At 37.5% G+C, this 21,873-nt stretch overlaps 1 protein-coding gene across 1 annotated transcript; it reads left to right on the top strand.

The window, feature by feature from the left end:
• Positions 1-4,295: 4,295 nt before the first annotated feature.
• Positions 4,296-21,866, top strand: abcb4 (ATP-binding cassette, sub-family B (MDR/TAP), member 4). The gene is made up of 28 exons (XM_072692269.1): positions 4,296-4,401; positions 4,952-5,119; positions 5,283-5,343; positions 6,267-6,438; positions 6,615-6,663; positions 7,287-7,478; positions 8,056-8,227; positions 8,344-8,468; positions 8,733-8,904; positions 9,238-9,351; positions 10,139-10,249; positions 10,348-10,473; positions 10,635-10,838; positions 11,019-11,189; positions 11,717-11,878; positions 12,409-12,579; positions 12,700-12,846; positions 12,931-13,035; positions 13,993-14,070; positions 14,918-15,001; positions 15,524-15,727; positions 15,867-15,967; positions 16,104-16,244; positions 17,118-17,274; positions 18,107-18,304; positions 19,181-19,387; positions 19,929-20,075; positions 20,903-21,866. The coding sequence occupies exons 2-28, from the start codon at positions 5,058-5,060 to the stop codon at positions 21,104-21,106; spliced, it is 3,837 nt and encodes a 1,278-aa protein (XP_072548370.1). The 5' UTR covers positions 4,296-4,401; positions 4,952-5,057; the 3' UTR covers positions 21,107-21,866.
• The last annotated feature ends 7 nt before the right edge of the window (positions 21,867-21,873 follow it).

Genomic DNA, 21,873 nt, shown 5'->3' with positions numbered 1-21,873 from the left:
GGTCCTGATGTTGCTTCTGACTATGTATCTTACACACGATTACATCAGTATAAGTGTAGCGTGAGATGAGTGAGAATGAAGAAGACGTCACGCCTTTCAGAGTGTGTGAGCAGCACAAAGAAGTTAATGATTACATTTAACAGCCTGATAACAACACAGTGTTACTCAGTGTTCATAATGTCATTGAATTCAGAGCGAATGTTGTAAATTCTTTGTTTTTGGTCCACTACTCAGCATACCCTGTGATTCATCAGCATTTTTGTATTTTCTTTTATATTACAGCATTCCTTTTATATAAATGTTGATGTTGAATGTTTTGCTATCTCAAGAAATCATAATAAAAAGTATTGGTATTTTATTTGTTTATAAATTACCTTTAAAAAGGGCTCTTTAGTAAAAATATTTAGTTCACTAACTGGTTAAATGGTTCTTCATACACAACAAAAACCTCTTGTAAAAGATTTGTAAAGGAACCTATTTACCATTGAATTACCATGTTCAGTACTATATAGAACCCCTTTTGATTATCCTGTACAGTGTGTGGAAGTTGTTTAAACTTTAAAATAGTTCACCCTCTCATATCTTTTACAAAACAGGGTTCTTTTAAGAGCTATTCCTTAAAAGGCTTTTAAAGAACCTAAACTGACCCTACAAGAAACCCACTTCAGCACATTGATTTAAGATTTACTGTTTAGACACCTAGGCCTCAATATGGTGTGCATGTTTAATACGTTTAAACTATGTATATTGTGTAAAGCATCTCTCTACTACGATCTTAAAAAGGTTCCTAAAGGTTCCTTTAGTAATATACTAAAGGCAATGGTTCTATACAGTATACAACCTTAACAATGTAGCTTACATGGTTCTTCTATATGGAACCATGACAACTCAAAGAACCTTCTGCATGCTTAACGGATCCTGAAAAGTCCTGTTCAGAACTATTGCTGGGTTATAAGGCAGCCCGATAAAACTGGATATTGGCTGTGTGCGGTCCGTTCCGGATTGTCTAGACAGAGAGCCGTCGGCCAGATCATCCTGCAAACCTTGCTTGCAATCTGCAGAAGACCGTCTACGGTACTGCGCTGACAGGGTGAGGAAACAATCTTCTTGGGGTGTTGTCTTCTTGGGACACCCACTTCGCAGCCTGTCCCAAGTATATACAGTATGTAATATAATTTAAAATTCTATACAATCTTATAAAATATTATACAATTATAGAAATCCTTATTTAACAGATTACATTTATGTAATATGTTTACAGAAAAAAAAATTATGCCATATTTTTCTGCTTTCTTAAATTGCTATCAAATGTATGTAAACAATGCCAAACCATAAATGGAAAAATAAAGTCAATCACTCTTGTTGAAATTGAATTTACAAAAATTCATAAATGTTTTTGCAGAGAAACTCACTCACAGCCAATGTGATGTAATTTACCAAGGGCTTCCTTCTCTTAGGTGTCCTTGCTTGCTTTAGGTAATGGTTAGCTGCCCGGCCTGTGTTGCTGAATGGCACACAGTCAGCACAGTGTTCACGCTCATGATACAGCAGAACTATTCTGTCAGTGTTTGACAGACAGGAAAATTTGCTGCAGAACTTTTAACACTTCTGTCATGGCGAGCTAGGCCTAATGACTTGATAGGCAGAGTGACCTGCTCCTGAACGTGAACTCTGAGTAGAAGCTGGCCTCAACACACTTCTACAGTACGGGGAACCTCTCTTGAAACCTCGAGGTCCCAAAGGATACAATTCTCGGCATTGAATGGCGGTATTGAGGCTTCTTAAATAACCCCAGTCTTAGGTGAAACACATGAACCCAATCAACATGAATCATGAACGGATATCCATGAAAATAACCAAACACATGAACTAAACGAGGCGGAAGTCCTTATTTGGGCCTGTGGGCGGCGGCTCTGAGGATCTGGGCGGATACTGAGGGGCTGACAACTGCTCCTTTATAGAGGGTGATCAGTTGTGATAATCCAATATGGGCTTTTTACACTTAGACACATTTTAAAAATTCATATTTTAAACTTTTTATTATCAATGTTAATTCAGAAAATATTTAATTATATGCTTTAGTTCTTAAGTACTGCATTTTTTGTACTGCGTTTTATTCATTTGATTACTTCAGATGTTTTCATAATGTTCGTTTTAGCCATTCATTATATTAATGTTTTCAGAACGTTATTGGGACATTATTTCTGTAACGTTACAGGCTAACCTGGACATTTTAAAAATGGCGCTGAACACATTGTTCTCAATAAGGCAAATGTTCTTATTTTTTAGTTACACAAATAGGCCTTAAGAATAATTCTGTACTTTTAAGGAAGAAAATAAAACTGTTCATCCCTCAGTGAATAAAAATCTACCTGTAATTTTGTTTTCTAAAACTATAGAAAAGATAAAGAAGATGGCACATACTGATAAAGAAGATGGCACATATCCCTGAGCAAATGAGCAGCAACGCCCAGTTAATGATTACACACCATAGTATGATAAGAAAATCATGTTGATCAGAATGCCCCTGATTCATCAGCGTTGAGGTAAAGATCAGAGACAACAAAGAATGAAGATCACATGGAAAGTGGTGGTCAGAGAGTACATCATTTTCATTTTTGGGAAAAAATCAGTCTTTGATCACCTAAAATATTTCTCGACAGTCATACATCACACACATTTTTGTCTCCAAACTATACAGTACATTAGGTATACCATCACACCACACTGCTTCAGACAGCACCAAAAGGGATTATATAAATGTATCTTAGCTGACCAATCATGGCCTAAGGCTAAGCAATGTTTAACAGAATGCTAGTCCTCACCTTAGCTTCACATGCAGTTCCAGGGAGTTATTGCATTTTATATAACCTGAGTAATAAGATGAACTTTGTGCAACATGCTTTCCTTGGCTCGACTAGACTAGTGCAGGTCTTACCATGTATGTTCAAGGCTGACTGACTGACACATTAACACTGTGTGAGGCTCAACACAAACATGAAGATACACCATGTACCAAATACCAAGGTTTACCAAACATTTAGTATGAGGTGGTAAATGTATTTTAACAGAGTATTTATGTAAGGGGTGGTTCAGTGGTTAGAGTGCTGGGTTACTGATCACAGGGTCAGGGTTTGAAACCTGGGTCTATGAAGTAAGGCCCTAAACCCTCTCTGCTTAGGGATGCTGTACCATCGCTGACCCAGCGCTCGTACCCTGGGTTGTACATACTTTCTGAGTAACAGCAACTAGGTATGTTCTGTGGATCAACAGGTTAGGTTGGGTACATATTCATACTGAGGTGCTGGTCACATTATTATAAACAGGGAGATCTATTATTATTATTATTATTATTATTATTAATAATAATAATAATAATAATAATAATAATAACTTTCCCAATAGATTATGCAATAGATTTTATATTTGCCTTATCATTCAAAGGTATCTCAATAATAAAAAAAAGAAATAAGGTTTAATAATAACCAAAAGAAAGGTCATCGAGTTTGAGTTGTTTGGCATCCGTCCCAAAAACAAGCACACTAAAAAATAAATAAATACGCTTTAAATAATACTGTAAAATACAGCACGAATTATTACTAACTCCAAATTCTCTCTTAAATTAAAAAAATAAATAAATAAATAAATACGCTTTAAATAATACTGTAAAATACAGCACGAATTATTACTAACTCCAAATTCTCTCTTAAATTAAAAAAATAAATAAATAAATAAATACGCTTTAAATAATACTGTAAAATACAGCACGAATTATTACTAACTCCAAATTCTCTCTTAAATTAAAAAAATAAAAAATAAATAAATACGCTTTAAATAATACTGTAAAATACAGCACGAAATATTACTAACTCCAAATTCTCTCTTAAATTAAAAAAATAAATAAATAAATAAATACGCTTTAAATAATACTGTAAAATACAGCACGAATTATTACTAACTCCAAATTCTCTCTTAAATTAAAAAAATAAAAAATAAATAAATACGCTTTAAATAATACTGTAAAATACAGCACGAAATATTACTAACTCCAAATTCTCTCTTAAATTAAAAAAATAAAAAATAAATAAATACGCTTTAAATAATACTGTAAAATACAGCACGAAATATTACTAACTCCAAATTCTCTCTTAAGTTAAAAAAAAAAATTAAATAAAAAAAGGGGAGGGTGGTTTGAGTCTCAGGTCTTTGAGTGCGGACAGAGGAGGCTGTAAATGATGTAACCGCGGTAATAATAAACCCTCCTGTTATAAACAGCGCTGCTAACGGCTGGCAGTCACAGTCCACTGCACGCGCCGCGCAGAGCAGAGCAGAGCAGCGCAGAGCAGCGCGCGCCGGACAACCGGCGCCAAGGGACGAACAGGGGCGCGAGCTCCCTTCAAGGTAACGGTCATCGCCCTCGGCTGAAGCGAGCAGAAACGGAATTAGCATATCTAGATAGCTAAATATATTAATTTCGGTCGGTTACTAAATAAAACATGGACCGGTAGCTAACTATTTATTGGGTGAACTAACAAAATATACGTGTTTTAACTGAATTAAGTAGCTAAATAAAATGATATCCGACACTTAGACGTTGGCAGTTCGCCTCGTGACTGAATGAAACCGTTAAAACGACAGATTATACGTTTGTTTGTGACCTAAAATAAATACAAAAAATAATAGCATAATTGTTGTAAACTTGGCGCCTTGCTGTAGCTAGCTAGAGTTAACTAATTCCCCAGTCCACCTTAAATGGTGCATCAGGTAGCCTGATGTGCCAGAACGCAACTGCTGCACTGTTTAAGGTGGACTGGGGAATTACAGCAAATTCAGCTGTGTGAGAGCATGCTCACTTTCATTGTAGCTTACAAGTTATGAAATTACTTGTATGAATGAAATGAATTACCAGCTGTTTTATAACCGTTTAAAGTTGTCTCTCATATCCCTCCAGCTGCAGGTCCAGCAGGGGAACCTCCACAGCTGCTCTGAAAGCAGAAATCAAGCCAAAAAAGAGCCTGACAACAGCAACACTCCAGAAACTCAGCAAGGAAGTAAACATGGGTAGGAAATACGACTTTCCCGTGGAGAACCCCAAAAAGGATCAGAATGGAGATGTTAGGTAGGTGAAGCCTTTTGACTAACGTTAAAGCTGAGACCCATGCTACCCATGTTTTTGCCTGTAAACCTAAAAATCGCTTTAGCACAGTTGTTAAATGAGATATATGCTAGTGCTAGTATTGGATGGGTCCACAGCAGTGTTTAACTCTGAGATTGTCTTCCAGTAATAAGAAAACTGATAAAAAAGAAGAGGAAAAAATTCCAGTGGTGGGACCATTAGAAATAGTAAGTGGAAGCAGTTTTTATTATATCATTTATATGTATATGGTTATCTGTATGATATGAGTATTATTTGATGTATTAAATGGCAAGATCATGCTCAGCTTCATTTGCTAGTACTGTCTGTTCCAGCTAAAAACCCAATAACATCTAACCCAGTCAGCCATCGTCCAGATGTCCATGACATGAATACTGTTTGAATTATTAAAGAACAAAATCATGCTTAGTATGTCTTGTTTTTTGAAGCCTGGAGCAGCATTTGTTAACATTGGCTAAATACTAACTAATATCTAACCCAGTCAGCTGTAACATTCACACCACTGACATGTAAAGTGAAAAGCATATAGTGGCATTTGGATTTGATGTGTTAAAATCAGTACAAATGGTCAAGTGTAAGGATGTGAGGGACTTTAACAAGTCAGATTATGATGACAAGAAACTGGTTCAGAGCATCTCCAAAACGGCAAGTCTTGTGGGCTGGTCCCGGGATGCAGTGGATAGTATTCGCCAAAAGTGGTTGAAAAAAGGAGCCACCTGTAAAACGACAATGGGATCATGGGCAACTAAAGATCAGTGGTGCGATCCATGGAGGCCCAGTCTCACAATTTACATGAATTAAAGGGTCTGCTGTTAATGTCTTGGTGCCAGATACCACAGGACGCTTTCTCGTGGAGTCAGATCTGTTGTGATCTACTCAGTATTAGGCAGGTGTTATGGATGAGGGGTGTACAGGCTAAAATCAGGCTTGAGTTACTTCAATTTAATTCTATTTGAATGAAGTACACCATTTGTGTGTTGTTTTGCTCATTGTCAATCCAGTTCTTTTAGGATTTGAGCGAAACTGATACTTCAAGGAGCCATTTCAAACTTGTCTAGGATAGTAAAAATATGTTTAGACTTTGTTTATATTTACATTTTCTCTCTATTAGTTCCGTTATGCAGACAGTGTGGACATTCTCCTTATGTTGGTTGGGACAATCATGTCTATGGCCAATGGGGCAGTGCTTCCTGCCATGGTGATTGTATTTGGAGAAATGACCGACAGCTTTATGGATAATGCAATAGCAGAAAACGTGATGGGAAACATCACTTTTCCCCAGAGTGAGTAAAATTAAATGTCTGTTTTACATTAAGCATTTAATGTTCGATTGCTTTGCCTTGTCTGTTGATTTCTTGTGAGGATGCATTCAGATAAGTGAGACTATAATGTAGAAAGTTAGAAACTGAACACGTTTTTTTACAACAATCCACAAATATTACTGCTTTCTGTTTATTAGATGTCACATGGGTATTTTCCAATGAAACGCTTGGAGAACAAATGACCAGGTAAAAGGTTTTTGTTTGTTTATTTTTAATTGTCTTTTTATAGTGACATTGTTCTCTCCTACATACATTATATGGACAAAAGTATTGGGACACCTGCTCATTCATTGTTTCTTTTAAAATCAAGAGTATTAAAAAAGAGGTGCTTTTGTTGGAGCAACTATCTCTACTGTCTAGGGAAGGTTTTCTATTAGATTGTAGAGCACTGCAGTGAAGATTTGATTTGAATTCAGTTGCAAGGTGTATAAGTAAGGTCACAATGTTGGATAATAACCAACCCACCTGATCCCCAACTCCTCAACTTATCCCAAAAGTATTGGATGGTGCACCATTCATCATTCCAAATAAAAAATTGCTTTAGGTATGGTGCCAATAGGTTCATGTTTATATGCTCCAGGGAGTCCTATTCTATTGGCAATACCTAATAGGGACTAGACAAGCTATGTATGTGCATTTGCACATCTGTGTCAGCAATGGGTTGCATTCATTAGAAGATGTGTCCACAAACGTTTTTTTTGAGATGCAAATAAATTAACTACTGAGTTATTTTTTTCATAACTCACAACAATGTGGATTTGCTGTGTTCTGATAAAGCTTACTCACCAGCCATCTTTTTTGTCATTCAGATATGCTTTTTACTACAGCGCCATGGGAGGCATAGTGCTTTTTGCAGCTTACATGCAAGTAGCCTTCTGGACCTTGGCTGCAGGACGTCAGGTAAAGAGGCTCAGAAAGCTGTTCTTCCATTCCATCATCAAGCAGGACATTGGCTGGTTTGATGTGAACGAGACAGGACAGCTAAACACACGTCTCACAGAGTAAGAAGCCTTTTGGTAGTGTAAAAATTGTGGAATGTTCAAAATAAACCAAGTGTCTAATGTTCAAGCATTTCTTTAATTAAAAAAAAATAATCTGTTAATATGTACCATCAGCTAGAAATAATTTGCATTATGACAATGCATGTGTACATTTTTTTCTCTTACGAATGAAACAAAGCTTAATGGACACCCATTTATATACCAGTTTTCTGGATGGGGATTAAATCTAGTGCTGGACCATACTTTCCTTTCAATGAAAAATTTGCATTTAAAGTGCTGTGTGGTCCAGGGCAATGCCTAAACTATCTCTGGTAAACAGGCCCATAGTGATTCAGTTTTTAAATCAGGTTATTTTAAATACATCCTATTTCATCTTTTTCCAGTTCATTATTTTACATTTGTTATTTAATTGTTTAATTGTTTAGCCTTAAAAATATATATTTCCTGTCACAATAATTCTTAAATTTCTGATGTGACAACTGTTCTTTGCATATGCTAAGTACATAAATTTGCATATGCTAAGTACATGAATTGCTCAGGCTGACCCCACCTGTTTTGCACCGTGTTCTGTCTTCAGTGACATCTATAAGATCAACGAAGGCATCGGAGACAAGATGGGCATGTGCATTCAGTCTATTACCACCTTCTTCACTGGCTTCATCATAGGCTTCATTAAAGGCTGGAAACTCACTCTTGTCATTCTGTCCATAAGCCCCCTGCTAGGCATTTCAGCAGCAATCATTGCCAAGGTGAGAAATCTGTGAAAAAAAGAATAAAGAAAGACAGTCAGCATATCTCTTATAGTTGTCCCACCACCACTACATTCCCAATAATGTTTGTACGTAAACACTTGCTTCATTTTTAGGTCATGACATCGTTCACCTCCAAAGAGCAGACTGCATATGCAAAGGCTGGAGCTGTGGCTGAAGAGGTGCTGTCTGCCATTAGGACTGTCTTTGCCTTTGGAGGACAGAAAAAGGAGATAAAGAGGTGTGTGCACATATGTTAAGAAGACTGTTGATAACTGTGTGTCTTGAATGAATATATTAACTATAAATTACTTAAGTGCAAATTAAGTGAAAATTATACTATTAACCCATTTCTTTCCCTCTCATAAAACATGTACACAGTTCAAAATGGATGTTTCTTAGGGAGACACTACAACAGCAAGAAGGAGTGTTGTACACCTACATCCTATTTCTGCATAAGGATTCATAGTAATTTAGCTTATGCAGCTCATGTTCTTCCTGACAGGTATGAAAAAAACCTTGAGGATGCTAAGAATGTTGGTATAAGGAAAGCTGTCACGGTGAACATTGCTGTGGGTTTCACATACTTCATGATCTACATATCCTATGCTTTGGCCTTCTGGTATGGCAGCACACTGATTCTGGAGGGAGAGTACAAAGTTGGGAATCTACTAACAGTAAGTACATTAGGTTACAATTGTAACCTAATGATAGTCACACATTAGTGTTGAGTTACACTGATGCTACATCCTGAGTGTCAAATGGTATATAACATACTAAAGATACTTGCTTAGTGCTCATTATTTTAGATAGATTAGCTAACTGAAAGTATCTTCTGTAAAAGATTGCAAAGCATGGATATGATACAGAAGCACAGATAAATCTGAATTCGCTAAACCAGTGGTATCAGAAATGTACTAAAATTTAGACAGTATTAAATTTCTCAGAGTCCGTGCATGATTACATATTGCTGCACAGGTCACATCAGTTTCTTTTCCTTTTTCTTCAAGGTTTTCTTCGCTGTCATAATCGGAGCATTCGGCATTGGCCAGACCTCTCCAAATATCCAAGCGTTCTCTAGTGCACGAGGAGCAGCTCACAAGGTTTTTAGCATCATCGATCATGTGAGTGACCCTACTTCTGCTTTCTAAAGGTAAACTGTAAGCCAGTGCACTGTTCCTCATACAGACGAGATGACCTAAGTGAAAGTCAGACTTCAATATGTGACCCACAAAAAAACATGAATGACACATTCAGTTTTCAGAAGATACTACTATTAGCTGTGTATCAGACATTGAAATCAGTTTGTTCGACTTATTATTTTAACTAGTAACTTTTCCGTTACTCCGTAACTATTCCTACACGTGTCACTAGTGTGTTTGACAAATTCTTGCACCAGAACATTGTAGCACTAAGATTTCCTCCCTGTAACTTCCTCCCAGTCTTCTGCTTCTTCCCAAGGGATGAAGCTTAAAAGAAGAGGTTAGGGTGTGGAGTTAGTGTGCACACAAACACTGACACACACACAGGTTCACAAACCTGCCTTTTTTAGGCCCCTGTTTCCCATTTATAACAAACATTCTCAACACAGGGAGTGGACAGAGACAGAGAGGGAGTGGACAGAGCACAAATAAAAGGGCAGAAACACATCCAGTCCAATCAAAATAAATCAAAGTATGGCTACAGAGCTTCCTGACATTGTTTTAGCCGCACCATGAACGTAGCCAGAACTTTAGATCACAACCGCTCTCCCACTGAGATTTGAACAACCATCGGTCCAAACAGGCTTCGACAAAATGTGTTTTTATACGCAAACCTTGAACCTTTAAACGAATTAAATATTTGTTGTGGAGAAAAATGACAGGTGTTTTTGTTTTCTGAATACCAAACACTTTTGTATTTTGTCCACAGCAACCAAGCATCGACAGTTTCTCAGATAAGGGCTATAAACCTGACATGGTTAAAGGAAACATTGAATTCAAAAACATTCACTTCAACTATCCCTCACGTATGGATGTGAAGGTATGTTTGCAACATGCCAACAATAAATTGAACTAATGTAACATTGAAAGGAAAAATAAGAAATAATCTAAAGACCTTAGTCTTTTTTTTGTGTGTAGGTCCTTAATAGTATGAATCTTAAGGTCAGCAGTGGACAGACCATTGCCCTTGTAGGAAGCAGTGGGTGTGGCAAAAGTACAACAGTTCAGCTACTCCAGCGCTTCTATGACCCCCAAGAAGGAACAGTAAGTGGTGGGGGAAAAGTGAGGAGAGAGAAAGTGGAGAAAGTGTGGCAGAAAACAGCACACAAATACAAAGACAGACTTTTAGCGTTGTTTTTTCTGTACTAATCTTCTTGTCAACTCAAGATGACTCAACTCAGCTTTTTGTCTCTTTCTTGCCGTAGGTGACCATAGATGGTCATGACATTCGCACTATGAACATACGCTGTCTGAGGGAACTGATCGGTGTGGTGAGTCAGGAGCCAGTTCTTTTCGCTACCACCATCTCTGAGAACATCCGCTACGGCCGTGAGGATGTCACACAGGAGGAGATTGAGCAGGCCACACGTGAGGCCAACGCCTATGATTTCATCATGAAACTCCCTGATGTAAGACATTCTCATGATACTTTGGCAACATTAGCAGCTTTTTGGGAAAACAATTGTGTCACATTCCAGATTACACCCCAAAAGGTAGTTGCTGTAGAGCTTAATTGTGTTGTGCAGGATTCTCCTGGCATTAGCATCCTTTGTGTACCCAGTTGAGCAATAATCAATAATCATTTTCAGAAATTTGAGACCCTTGTGGGAGACCGGGGCACTCAGATGAGTGGTGGGCAGAAACAGCGAATTGCCATTGCGCGAGCACTTGTACGCAATCCCAAGATCCTCCTGTTGGATGAGGCTACGTCTGCTTTGGATACAGAGAGTGAGGCAATAGTACAAGCAGCCCTTGATAAGGTAGTATGATTGAGATTACTACAGTTCTGGAAGTGTGGAAAGCTCCCAGAGTCTTTTTATAATATTTATTTAGTTATGCACTAGATACCATTGTAATTATTTTGTTTGTATTATACAAAATTAATCAGCCTGTTTTGTTACCATGCTTTTAAGAGGCAGTCCATGCTGAAACCCTCCTTAGAACTTTAAAGCAACCTGGTGGACTAGCCTGTTGTAGGCTAACAGGGCAGATATATTGATATTGATGTTTGTGACTTCAGAACAGACTGATTTTGCAGCTTAATTTCCATTTATAGACCAAATGTGAGAGTGAACGGTACATTTTGAAAGTTGTTTGACAATGTTTACATGCCTCACCAAATTTTAAATAAGAGGATCATTTTGTTTCCTTTTAACCACTGCATTGAAGTTTTGTTGAATTTATGATACCAATTACAATTACCATTACTGCTTCATAAAACTATATCCAAAGTTTAGAAATTACTACAACAGTGGCAGGATAGATTTTCTGTGCTGTTTTGGTGTAGGTGAGACTTGGAAGGACGACCATTATAGTGGCCCACCGTTTGTCCACTATTCGCAATGCTGATGTTATTGCTGGATTCCAGAATGGCAAAATTGTAGAGCTGGGAACACATGATGATCTAATGGGGATGAAAGGAGTTTATCATTCTCTTGTTACTATGCAGGTGAGCAAACCCTTACACAGCCGAGAGAATTGAAGGAAGCAGTGTGTGGGTGTGTTGGAAGAAAAAGAAAGAATGCATGTGCCCAAACGTACTGTCCCAAAAGGTCACAGGGTTTACCACTTATCTTACTAACAGTGATTTAGTTCACATGAATTTATATGTGCAGTAGCTACAGACTTTAAGGAGTGGGGGAGAGTTGGGAACAATGTAACCACCTTTTGTTTTCTGCTAAATCATTTTAAAATATTATTTATTATTTCTTTCAGCAACACATCTCTGCTACTAAGAAAAATGTAAACTTCATTTCCAGCAAGTAAAATGTGTGAACCTGTGATTTAAGAGTAAATCTTGACAAATATCTGTTTGAAGTCCGGCAAACAACTAGGAGAATACAAAACGATGACCAAAACCATGTTTATTTTGACCCTGTTTATCTGCATAAACAGTCTGTAGCCTTTTACCAAGCATTAATTTTTGCCCTGCTCTCTCCCAAATATACATAATTGACGAGTGCCATTTTAACCCCTCAGACATTTAATAGCATTGAGGCCACAGATGACCGTGCAGAAGAGCCAGGTCTGTATGAGAAGAGCCCTTCTGTCAGCTCCATGACAGAGCAAACTCTCTTTAGACAGAAATCCCTGAGCTTTACTGACTCTGAGAAAAAGCAGAAAGATGATGAAAAAAAAGAATCAGTGCAGGTAAAACGCACTACACTGATGGATACCCACATTTTGGAATATCATTTTATTGTCTGTCTTGTTTTGAAGTTCAGCATCATTAGCACAAAAAGATCTTGCTGTTTTTGTTCTTCTGTGTAGGAGGAAAAACTTCCAGATGTATCTTTCCTCAAAGTTCTCAGTCTGAATAAGACTGAATGGCCCTACATGGTACTGGGTGTCTTCTGTGCCATCATCAATGGTGGCATACAACCTGCCTTTGCTGTCATCTTCTCCAAAATCATTGCTGTAGGTCACATGCCGAGGCAAATAATAAGATGACGCATAATTCTGATAAACTAAAATTCTAAAATGTTACTTCTTTCCTTTCAGGTGTTTGCTGAATTAGATCAGAATGTTGTGAGAGAGAAGACAAATCTTTTCTCATTGATGTTCGCTGTGATTGGGGCTGTTTCCTTTGTTGCACTTTTCTTACAGGTATGGTAGCGTGGCCATCCCCATATCACTTTGTAGGCAGCAAGTGAACAGTAAATTCTTGAAATTGATGTAAAAGCAGTAAAAATGGTCATGGATATAAATGTGAGTGACTTTGCCCAGTGTCAGATGGTGATTACTAGACAACTGGGTCAGAGCATCTCCAGCAGGTCTCGTGGAGTGTTTGCAGTATGCAGTGGTCAGTACCTACCAAAAGTGGTTCAAGAAACAAACCACCTGTGAACTGGCGAGAGGGTCATGAGCGCCTATATTTGGTTTACTGTTTATTGTAGCAGTGCCATGGGCAACAAAACTGCTGCTCCAATCACCATGGTTAACTGCTGGTACAGTGTCTTTGGTCTATGACTTTAAAGTTACTTGACTGTCGACAGTAACACTGGTGTACCAGCAGCTTCCAGTTCATGGCAGGCCTGTGCCGTTGTTGTTCTTGGTTTGTTTCTGACCATCCAAACCAATTTTCTTCTCATTTGAGGGTGACAGTTTGGATCTTCTTCCAGACCATGGCAAAGTGGCTACATCTCTTATTTAAATCTTGTGTATTTTTTTTATATGAAAAATATAAAGAAGAATTTTATATGAATGATTGAAAGAAGCATGATGTACAATAATTCCCCTCAAATCTAAAAAGAACAGTTCAAACAGTTTATGTCCATGATAAATGCATGTAAATGTCTAACCACAATTGTAGTAGTTTTTATTTGGGGGAAAAAAACAAATTAAATCTTAAGATAAGAATAAATTTTTTTTTACTGCAATTTCATATAGCATTGGACAGGACTAGACAGTCAGCAGTAAGGCAGGTGTGCCCTCCTACATAGATAATGCTTATCGGTTTTTTTACAGTCTTGTCATAATCATTTTATCAGTATCTGCTAACTGATTTGTTACTGTGGATATGTATGAAAGAGTCTTCAGTCTCGTTCTCTGTCTCTTTCCCAGGGTTACTGTTTTGGTAAAGCTGGTGAGATTCTGACCATGAGGCTGAGGTACAGAGCCTTTAAAGCCATGATGAGACAGGTGAGAATTACTACAGCATGTCAGCTGTTTCTGGTCATATGCAAAGGTTTGTTTAATGGCCAAATATTGAGTATTGGGGTTGATGTGGCATAAATGAACAGGAACACAATTCTTACACAAAACATTTACATACATGTATGATTACAAGTGAGCATAAAGTTTAATAAAATTGTTAATGCATTTACAGGGTTCATAGAGGAAAACCTGGAAAGTCATAAAAAATAAACATGCTAAAATTCAGTACTGAATAGTTGAAAAATAACAATTTTAATTTTGGTATCATGAACGTGCATTATGTTGTTAACTAGCTAGCCTGGACAGTCCAAACCAAACATTCCTGTAAACAAATCATGGGGAAATTTTTGGTCCTAGAATTTCTTGTTTTTTGGTACTTGAAAAGTCCTTGAATTTGAAATTGGTTAAAGCGTATGAACCCTGATTTATAACATTTGTATGCATGTCTAAAAGTGATATGTGCAAAGACGTTTAAAGTTTTTTATTAATTTAATTTGGAAGTAAATATCTTTTGAAATAACAAAAAAGTATTTAGTGTCTTTCTGACACATACATAAAGAAAATGTGATCATTATATAGTGCATGAAGCACCCAGACAGCCTAAACATTGGGAAGGCAACAATTTACCTCTTTTTAAAATCCATTATTAATAGCTTAATAAACCCTTCTGCCTTCCAGGTGTTGCTGTGTTATGCATCACATAACACTTTTTTTTATCAGCAAGAGAACAGGTTGCATGCAGATTAGAAAAATGTATATTGGATCGACTCCTAATCAAAAGTACAGTTTTAAGGGGTGAATTACTATATGACTCTGTGTGTGTTTGTTTTAGGACCTTGGCTGGTATGATGACCATAAGAATAGCGTAGGTGCTCTGACCACCAGGCTGGCTACAGACACTGCTCAAGTGCAGGGCGTGAGTCTTTTCTGTCTTCATTTTAAACTAGCAGCTAACATTTACAATACAATAAATTACAGTAAATAATAACTTTAGTGTTTTATGGCTAAATAGAAAGCAATATTGTGTTTTTCAGACATAGCTGTGTTAATGATTTAAATTAGTTTATTTGTAATGATGGATTAAAGTCAGTATGGTAAAATTTAATCTCTGTTTATTCTCTGATAAGACATGATCTTCAATGTTATGTTAAACATAACTTAATGATAAGTGATATTCAGAAGCTTGCTTCAGAGAGGCAGGAAATAAGAGAAATGGTTATACAGTACAGGAATAATCAAAGTACTAGAGTTTACTTATTGTCTTCTGTATTCTAAGACGTTTTAAACCCATTTTACTAACCAGATAAAAAAAAGGTCCTTTTAGCGTTTAAATAAATACATTAATACATTTTAACCCTTTGGAGCACAATTGCTGTCTTACATTGGCCCGTGCGGGGAAAAACATTGCATTAACATACTGTGAATGCTCTGTGGATAGGCAACAGGGTTGAGAATGGCTACCTTGGCTCAGAATGTGGCCAATCTGGGCACTTCCATCATCATCTCATTTGTATATGGCTGGCAGCTCACCCTTCTTATACTTTCCATCGTGCCAATCATGGCTGTTGCCGGGGCAATCCAGATGAAGATGTTAGCAGGCCATGCCCTAAAGGACAAGAAGGAGTTAGAACTTGCTGGAAAGGTAGTGTGTTTACATATTTTGATACTTTACGGTTCTGACAACTGTGTGGTTCTTGTTTCCTGACAAAAACTGTTTTGGTAATAGCTTCCTTTTACCAGAATAGCAAGGATGTAGCATCATTCTTCCCTCATATCCTCAGGTTGCTACAGAAGCCATAGAAAATATACGCACGGTTGTGTCACTGACCAGAGAAAGCAAGTTTGAGAGTCTGTACCATCAGAACCTGATTGTGCCTTACCAGTATGTTATCTTATTATTTACCTCATCAACACATTTAGAATTGAACAAGATGTAAAAAAAAAGAGTAAAGTAAAACTTTAAAATAAAAAATAGTAACAATTTCTAAGAAGTTTTTGTTGTATGTGCGTCTTCCCAGGAATGCTAAGAAGAAGGCTCATATTTTTGGCTTGACGTTCTCTTTCTCCCAAGCGATGATCTATTTTGCCTATGCTGGTTGCTTCAGATTTGGTGCTTGGCTTATCGAGCAGAAGATGATGGATTTCGAGGGTGTTTACCTGTAAGTTCATAATAGTGGAAACCTGCTGGGTTTGGCAGTTAATATGACCATGATGTTTCATTAACTGAATCTCCTACTACTTGAAAGAGCAGTTATTTACTGAATATTCTGTATTTTATTTAATTTAATTGTCTAATACAGCAAGAATAAGAATCTTAGAAAGTGCCTTATATTAATATTTGAAAGTGCCTTTTTCATGGGCAATTTTGAATGCTTTCTGATACATTGTTTTACTCAAATCCCTCACCTCCACTTTATTCACCCTCAACACTAACTAAACTAACCTTTGCTTTAGAGCAATAAATCATTAAAACAAGTTAAACATAACCAACAGAAGTGTGTGCAAAAATTACAATCAGTACAATTTTATATAATAAGATACAATTTTGACATTCTAGTCAAGTGTGAGGAATGCCCAATTCAAAAAGTACCCCCCCCCCAACCACCCAACACACACACACACACACACACACACACACATATGCAGTGTAAACACAGGTGCAGGCATGGAGTGTGTAAGACAGTAGTAGGATGTGGGGCCAAAGGCTGCAGGTTCCCATGGTGTCAAGGTAATGATTAGGAAAAGAGAAAAGCATGCCACAGGTTAAACCATCTAAGGAAAACTACAGTACATGGTGTTAAAGCAGAAAAAGGTTTTCCTGTAAATGCCAGATCGCTGGTTTGAGTATAAAGCATGTGAATAAAGCAAATGTATTAGAATACTTTCTCTGCAGGGAGCTCTTCATCTTTAAGTAACACTGGTAGGAATTAATGACATGTCTGTTAAAAATGTATTAAACAAAATGTTTCCATTTTTCTATTACAAATACTCCCATGGTATTCCTAATAGAATCTTTTTTTTCTTGTCTCAAGTGTAATTTCAGCAGTGATGTATGGAGCCATGGCGGTGGGAGAAGCCAACTCGTTTACTCCGAACTACGCCAAGGCCAAGATATCTGCTTCTCACGTCTTAATGCTCATCAATCGAGTTCCAGATATCGATAATGACTCCGAGGAGGGAGATCAGCCGGTACAGAGCTTTCTGTTTTTGCTTCTTTCTCTCTCACACAAACATCATTTGAAATATGAAACAGTTCAGTTGTCAAGCACTGATGTTTTTTTAACTGCACTCAAGGCTCAGCTGTCTTTAGAAAAATCAATATTTGCCTGAGGCCTCTCTGCATTATGTCACTATATCTAATCTGTTGTCTCTGAGACATGATCTCTGTCCACACGGCACCATGCTCTGGCTGTTTCAGATCCAATTTTTCTGCAAATATTTTCCAGTCATTATGACTGTATGATTCAGTTTTCTTAGGCAGTGATCTCCAGTGCGTTAGACATTTGAAAAATAAATACATTCGGAAATAAGTTTATTCCCATGTCTAAGCATAAACATAAACATAAACTACATGCATGCAGTCTTATGCAATAGTTTGGCTTGCTATCTCTGTTTGTCTCCATATCTCAACTCTATGGCTTTTAAATAAGCAACATTTGTTAATCAACAATTAAAACTACACAAATAAATTTGGCCACTTACATTTTTTTAAAATATTACATGAGTGGCGTGATTGTATAGCCTCTTATCATGTCTATTGTTATGTAAAGATATTGAGTATTGTTATTGTAGTCGGTTCATCCCAGGTCTCTCTTCACCACTAGGAACTGCTGATATGTGATATGTTTATTGTATCATCATTACAGTTGCTTTACCCATAGTGGTTGGATACATTTTCCTACACTTGGGCTTTCAAATTATGTACTTCAGCCTAATAATAAAATGTATTTAAATCTGTAATTATGAAGTATATGTAAAAACATGTGTTGTAATATTGTTGTAATGTGTGCTTTGTGTGTAGGATCACTTTGAGGGTAACGTGCGCTTCCAGGATGTGCACTTTAAATATCCCTCACGGCCGGATGTGCCCGTGCTGCAGGGCCTCCGGCTCAGGGTCAAGAAGGGCCAGACTCTTGCTCTAGTGGGCAGCAGTGGCTGTGGCAAGAGTACCACTATCCAGCTGCTGGAGAGATTCTATGACCCAGTGCGGGGCACAGTGGTAAGTTGAATGATTATTCTGGAGAGGGGTGTGTAAATGCGTCCTCTTGTATATTGACACTGACAGTCTCTTTCACAGAAGTTAATGAATAAGCTTTAGATTGGAAAGAACGAGAGGTGACAAGATGGGATCTTAGTACCATTTTCAAGGTTGCTGATAAGATATATCACCCTGCCTTAATGGTATTTGATGTCTTTAATGTTTTTCATATATGAAGTGTTTTTTCTTGGAACTATGAAACTAGAGGAAAATAAATGGACCCAATAAAATACTGTTCTCTGTATCATTTACATTTACATTTACATTTATGGCATTTAGCTGACGCTCTTATCCAGAGCGACTTACAAGGTTACTCGTATATTACAGAGGTGGGCCAATGTAGTGTTAGGAGTCTTGCCCAAGGACTCTTATTGGTGTAGTGCAGCATAGTCACCCAGACCGGGAATCGAACCCCAGTCTCCCACATGGTGTGGTAGCTCAGTGGCAGGTAGTGGTGTTATCTGTTGCGCCACACCAACCTAGCTTTCTGCTGATTCAGCAATTAACGTACAAAAATGAGCCATAAACCCAGAGGTTATACCCAGGACATGATAGCGTAGTAATTTGGCCTTGTTGAAGATCTGAATAAGTATATATAATGCCTAGTAGTGGTCAACAAGTGTATTGCAGTGTAGTGTCATTCCTTATGTAATTGTAAGTAATTAAATTTTAATACTGTAGTGCTGCATTTGGTGCCTTCAGCTAATCTTTAGGCAAATATCAGGCATACATAGCATTTCAGTTTTCAGACACATTTAATGTTTGCAGATTAGATTAGATAATTGTAGATGTAAACATTAAGCCAGGCTGATTAAAGGATTGCATTTTGATTGGCAGATGCTGGATGATAACGATTCCAAGCAACTGAACATACACTGGCTGCGCTCCCAGATTGGCATCGTATCCCAAGAGCCTGTGCTGTTTGACTGCAGCCTGGCTGAGAACATTGCATATGGAGACAACAGCAGACAGGTCACACAAGACGAGATTGAACAGGCTGCTAAGGCTGCTAACATACATACCTTCATTGAGGGGCTGCCTCAGGTATACCTTCAACATCTACTTAGTTCCTTCAATGCTCAAATTCAGTTTATCTCTGAATTCTTCATAGAGGGGCATTACTGTTAATTTATAGAATTAACCTTTAATGATGTACTGAAATCTGTTACACTCAGTACAAGGATTATAGTTCAACATTTCACATTAAAATGTTTAATAAATGTTAGTAATGGCATGAATCTGGTACTCAGTGTTGGAATTGGGGCGAATACAGAAAATACCTTCTTTGATATCGGAGAAGAATTAATACAATCCAATTCTGTACAATTGATTGATTTTGAAATATATAAGAATTAATCTAGTACTACAATCTCTTTATTTTAAATATACCATTTACATTTTTCACTGCAAATAATCGTTCTACTTTTGTGAGTTTAACAGAATAAAAAGCTGTGGTTGTGTGTCATATTGGCTATATAGATAGATAATGCTTACTGTTCTTACATTTTAAGCATAGTAGTTTTTCTACATTTCCCTTGCAAATGATCCTCTTACTGAGTCAGTTTGTGTATATGCTGGTTTGCAGAAATACCTGACTCAGGCAGGTGACAAAGGCACTCAGCTGTCAGGTGGACAAAAGCAGCGTATCGCCATAGCAAGGGCAATCCTTCGCAACCCCAAACTACTCCTGTTGGATGAAGCCACATCAGCCCTGGACACAGAGAGTGAAAAGGTATGGAACAGAGAAAACTGCAGCACATGCTCTCTTTACTTTTTTTTAAATGCCTATCCAAAGCTCAAGGTCCCTTTACACGTACACAAATGTACATACACTGAAGACCAAAGGTATGTAAGCAAGCAGTGATCTTTTTTTATTATTATATTTTTATTACATTTAAGTACATTTGCCAACAACAAACAGAACACGTAACGTATTCTGTGTATTTGCTTAATTTAACCTTTTAAATATATAGCAAGAAGATGTGAATGTGGCATGTGCAACAACACTTTATTTTTAGTAGAGGATTAGTTCACTTACTTTCACTTTCATTTTACCAGCAGTGGCCAAACTCTTTTATAAATATACATATGGTTTGAGCAGGGCTTTATTTATTTTATTTGTATTTTTTCCCCCAATCTGACATAAATCACAACATTTATGGCAAATCTTAATACACAGTCGTCTTTCATAACAGCAAAAATAATAAACTTTAACTTGTCAGTGTGGCTGGTGCAAAAGTTTATATATTTACACAAGCAAATATACAAAGTCTCCTCTATATTAGCAACTCCATAGTTGCACAAACAATTTCCTAAAAAGGAAAACTTTACTGTAACCTCATTGAAGTTTGCTACAGGAGTTTTGCGTTTAAAAAGTGGACTGATGAGTGTTGACTGTCCTTTTTTGTTATGAAAGACTGTACATTAGAATTTGCTGAAAAGGTTCTGATTTATGTTTGATTGGCTACTTAATTGAAAAGATCCTACATTTGTTGCTTTGACATAAATGAGTGTCATGAATGATCTCTCTATCATCCTCTTTTCTTTCTGTCTGAGTAGATAGTGCAGGAGGCGCTGGATAAGGCTCGCGAGGGCCGTACCTGTATCATTGTGGCTCACCGATTGTCCACCATCCAGAATGCGGACACCATTGCAGTGTTTCAGAATGGTGTCGTAGTGGAGCAGGGCACGCACCATCAGCTCCTCAACCAGCAGGGGGCATACTACACCCTTGTGAATTCACAGATGGGTGCTGGGAAATAGGACCACCTGGGGCTGTGCTGGAACTCAACCCCCACCACATGCACACACATATACACACTCAGAGGATCAGGGAGAGGTGAGGGTCATTTATGGAGGAAACAGATTTGAAAAACTGTACAGAAAGAGAGTGTAGACAATTCCATTTACATCTGTTATATAAGACAGGCAGGGTCTGAGGTCTTAGGTGAGGATGCTGATATCAATAGGCTTGGCTAGATAAGGGTCAGAGACACATATTTGTGTTTGTATAAACACTGGATAAAACTAGTTCTGACGCTCAGCAAAAGCAAGGAGGCATTACTTTTAAAACTACTGTCATGCTGTCTTAGAAATGTCTCTGGGTCAGTGCAAGTAGCATGTTTAGCCAGTTCAGTCAGTCACACGTCACGCAACAGCACTTCTTACAATAACACAGTGGCAGGTATGGAGTCATATATACATCTAAAAAGCTGATAGAGATAAATGAGAAATATGTAAATCACTTGTCTCCTCCCTTTCACAGTAAGGAGGCCTTGTTCAGAGCACTTCTATTGCACTAAAGAAACAAGTGAAAAAAGAGAACCAAAGCTATAATTATGATGCTTTTCTTCCTTGTAAATCTTTCTTCCTCGGAAATACCATGTAACAGGTAATGCCTTGGCACTTATTTATAAAACTAACATGGAACATTGCTTTACCTTCTGTTACAACACTTTGTGTTGTGGACCACATATTTTTATACTGGCTTTATTTTTTTGGAATAAATCTCCTTTTATTTGCATTATTTG

This window comes from Salminus brasiliensis, chromosome 1 (genome assembly GCF_030463535.1).
Source record: "Salminus brasiliensis chromosome 1, fSalBra1.hap2, whole genome shotgun sequence".
NCBI lineage: Eukaryota > Metazoa > Chordata > Actinopteri > Characiformes > Bryconidae > Salminus > Salminus brasiliensis.
This window is presented reverse-complemented; position numbering and strand designations above follow the sequence as displayed.

Excerpts from the sequence above, each read along its gene's own strand:
- abcb4 (XM_072692269.1), top strand. The coding sequence starts at position 5,058 with ATGGGTAGGAAATACGACTTTCCCGTGGAGAACCCCAAAAAGGATCAG. Across the intron at positions 15,002-15,523 it reads ACACTGCTCAAGTGCAGGGC|GCAACAGGGTTGAGAATGGC; the intron begins GTGAGTCTTTTC and ends CTCTGTGGATAG. Across the intron at positions 17,275-18,106 it reads CCGAGGAGGGAGATCAGCCG|GATCACTTTGAGGGTAACGT; the intron begins GTACAGAGCTTT and ends CTTTGTGTGTAG.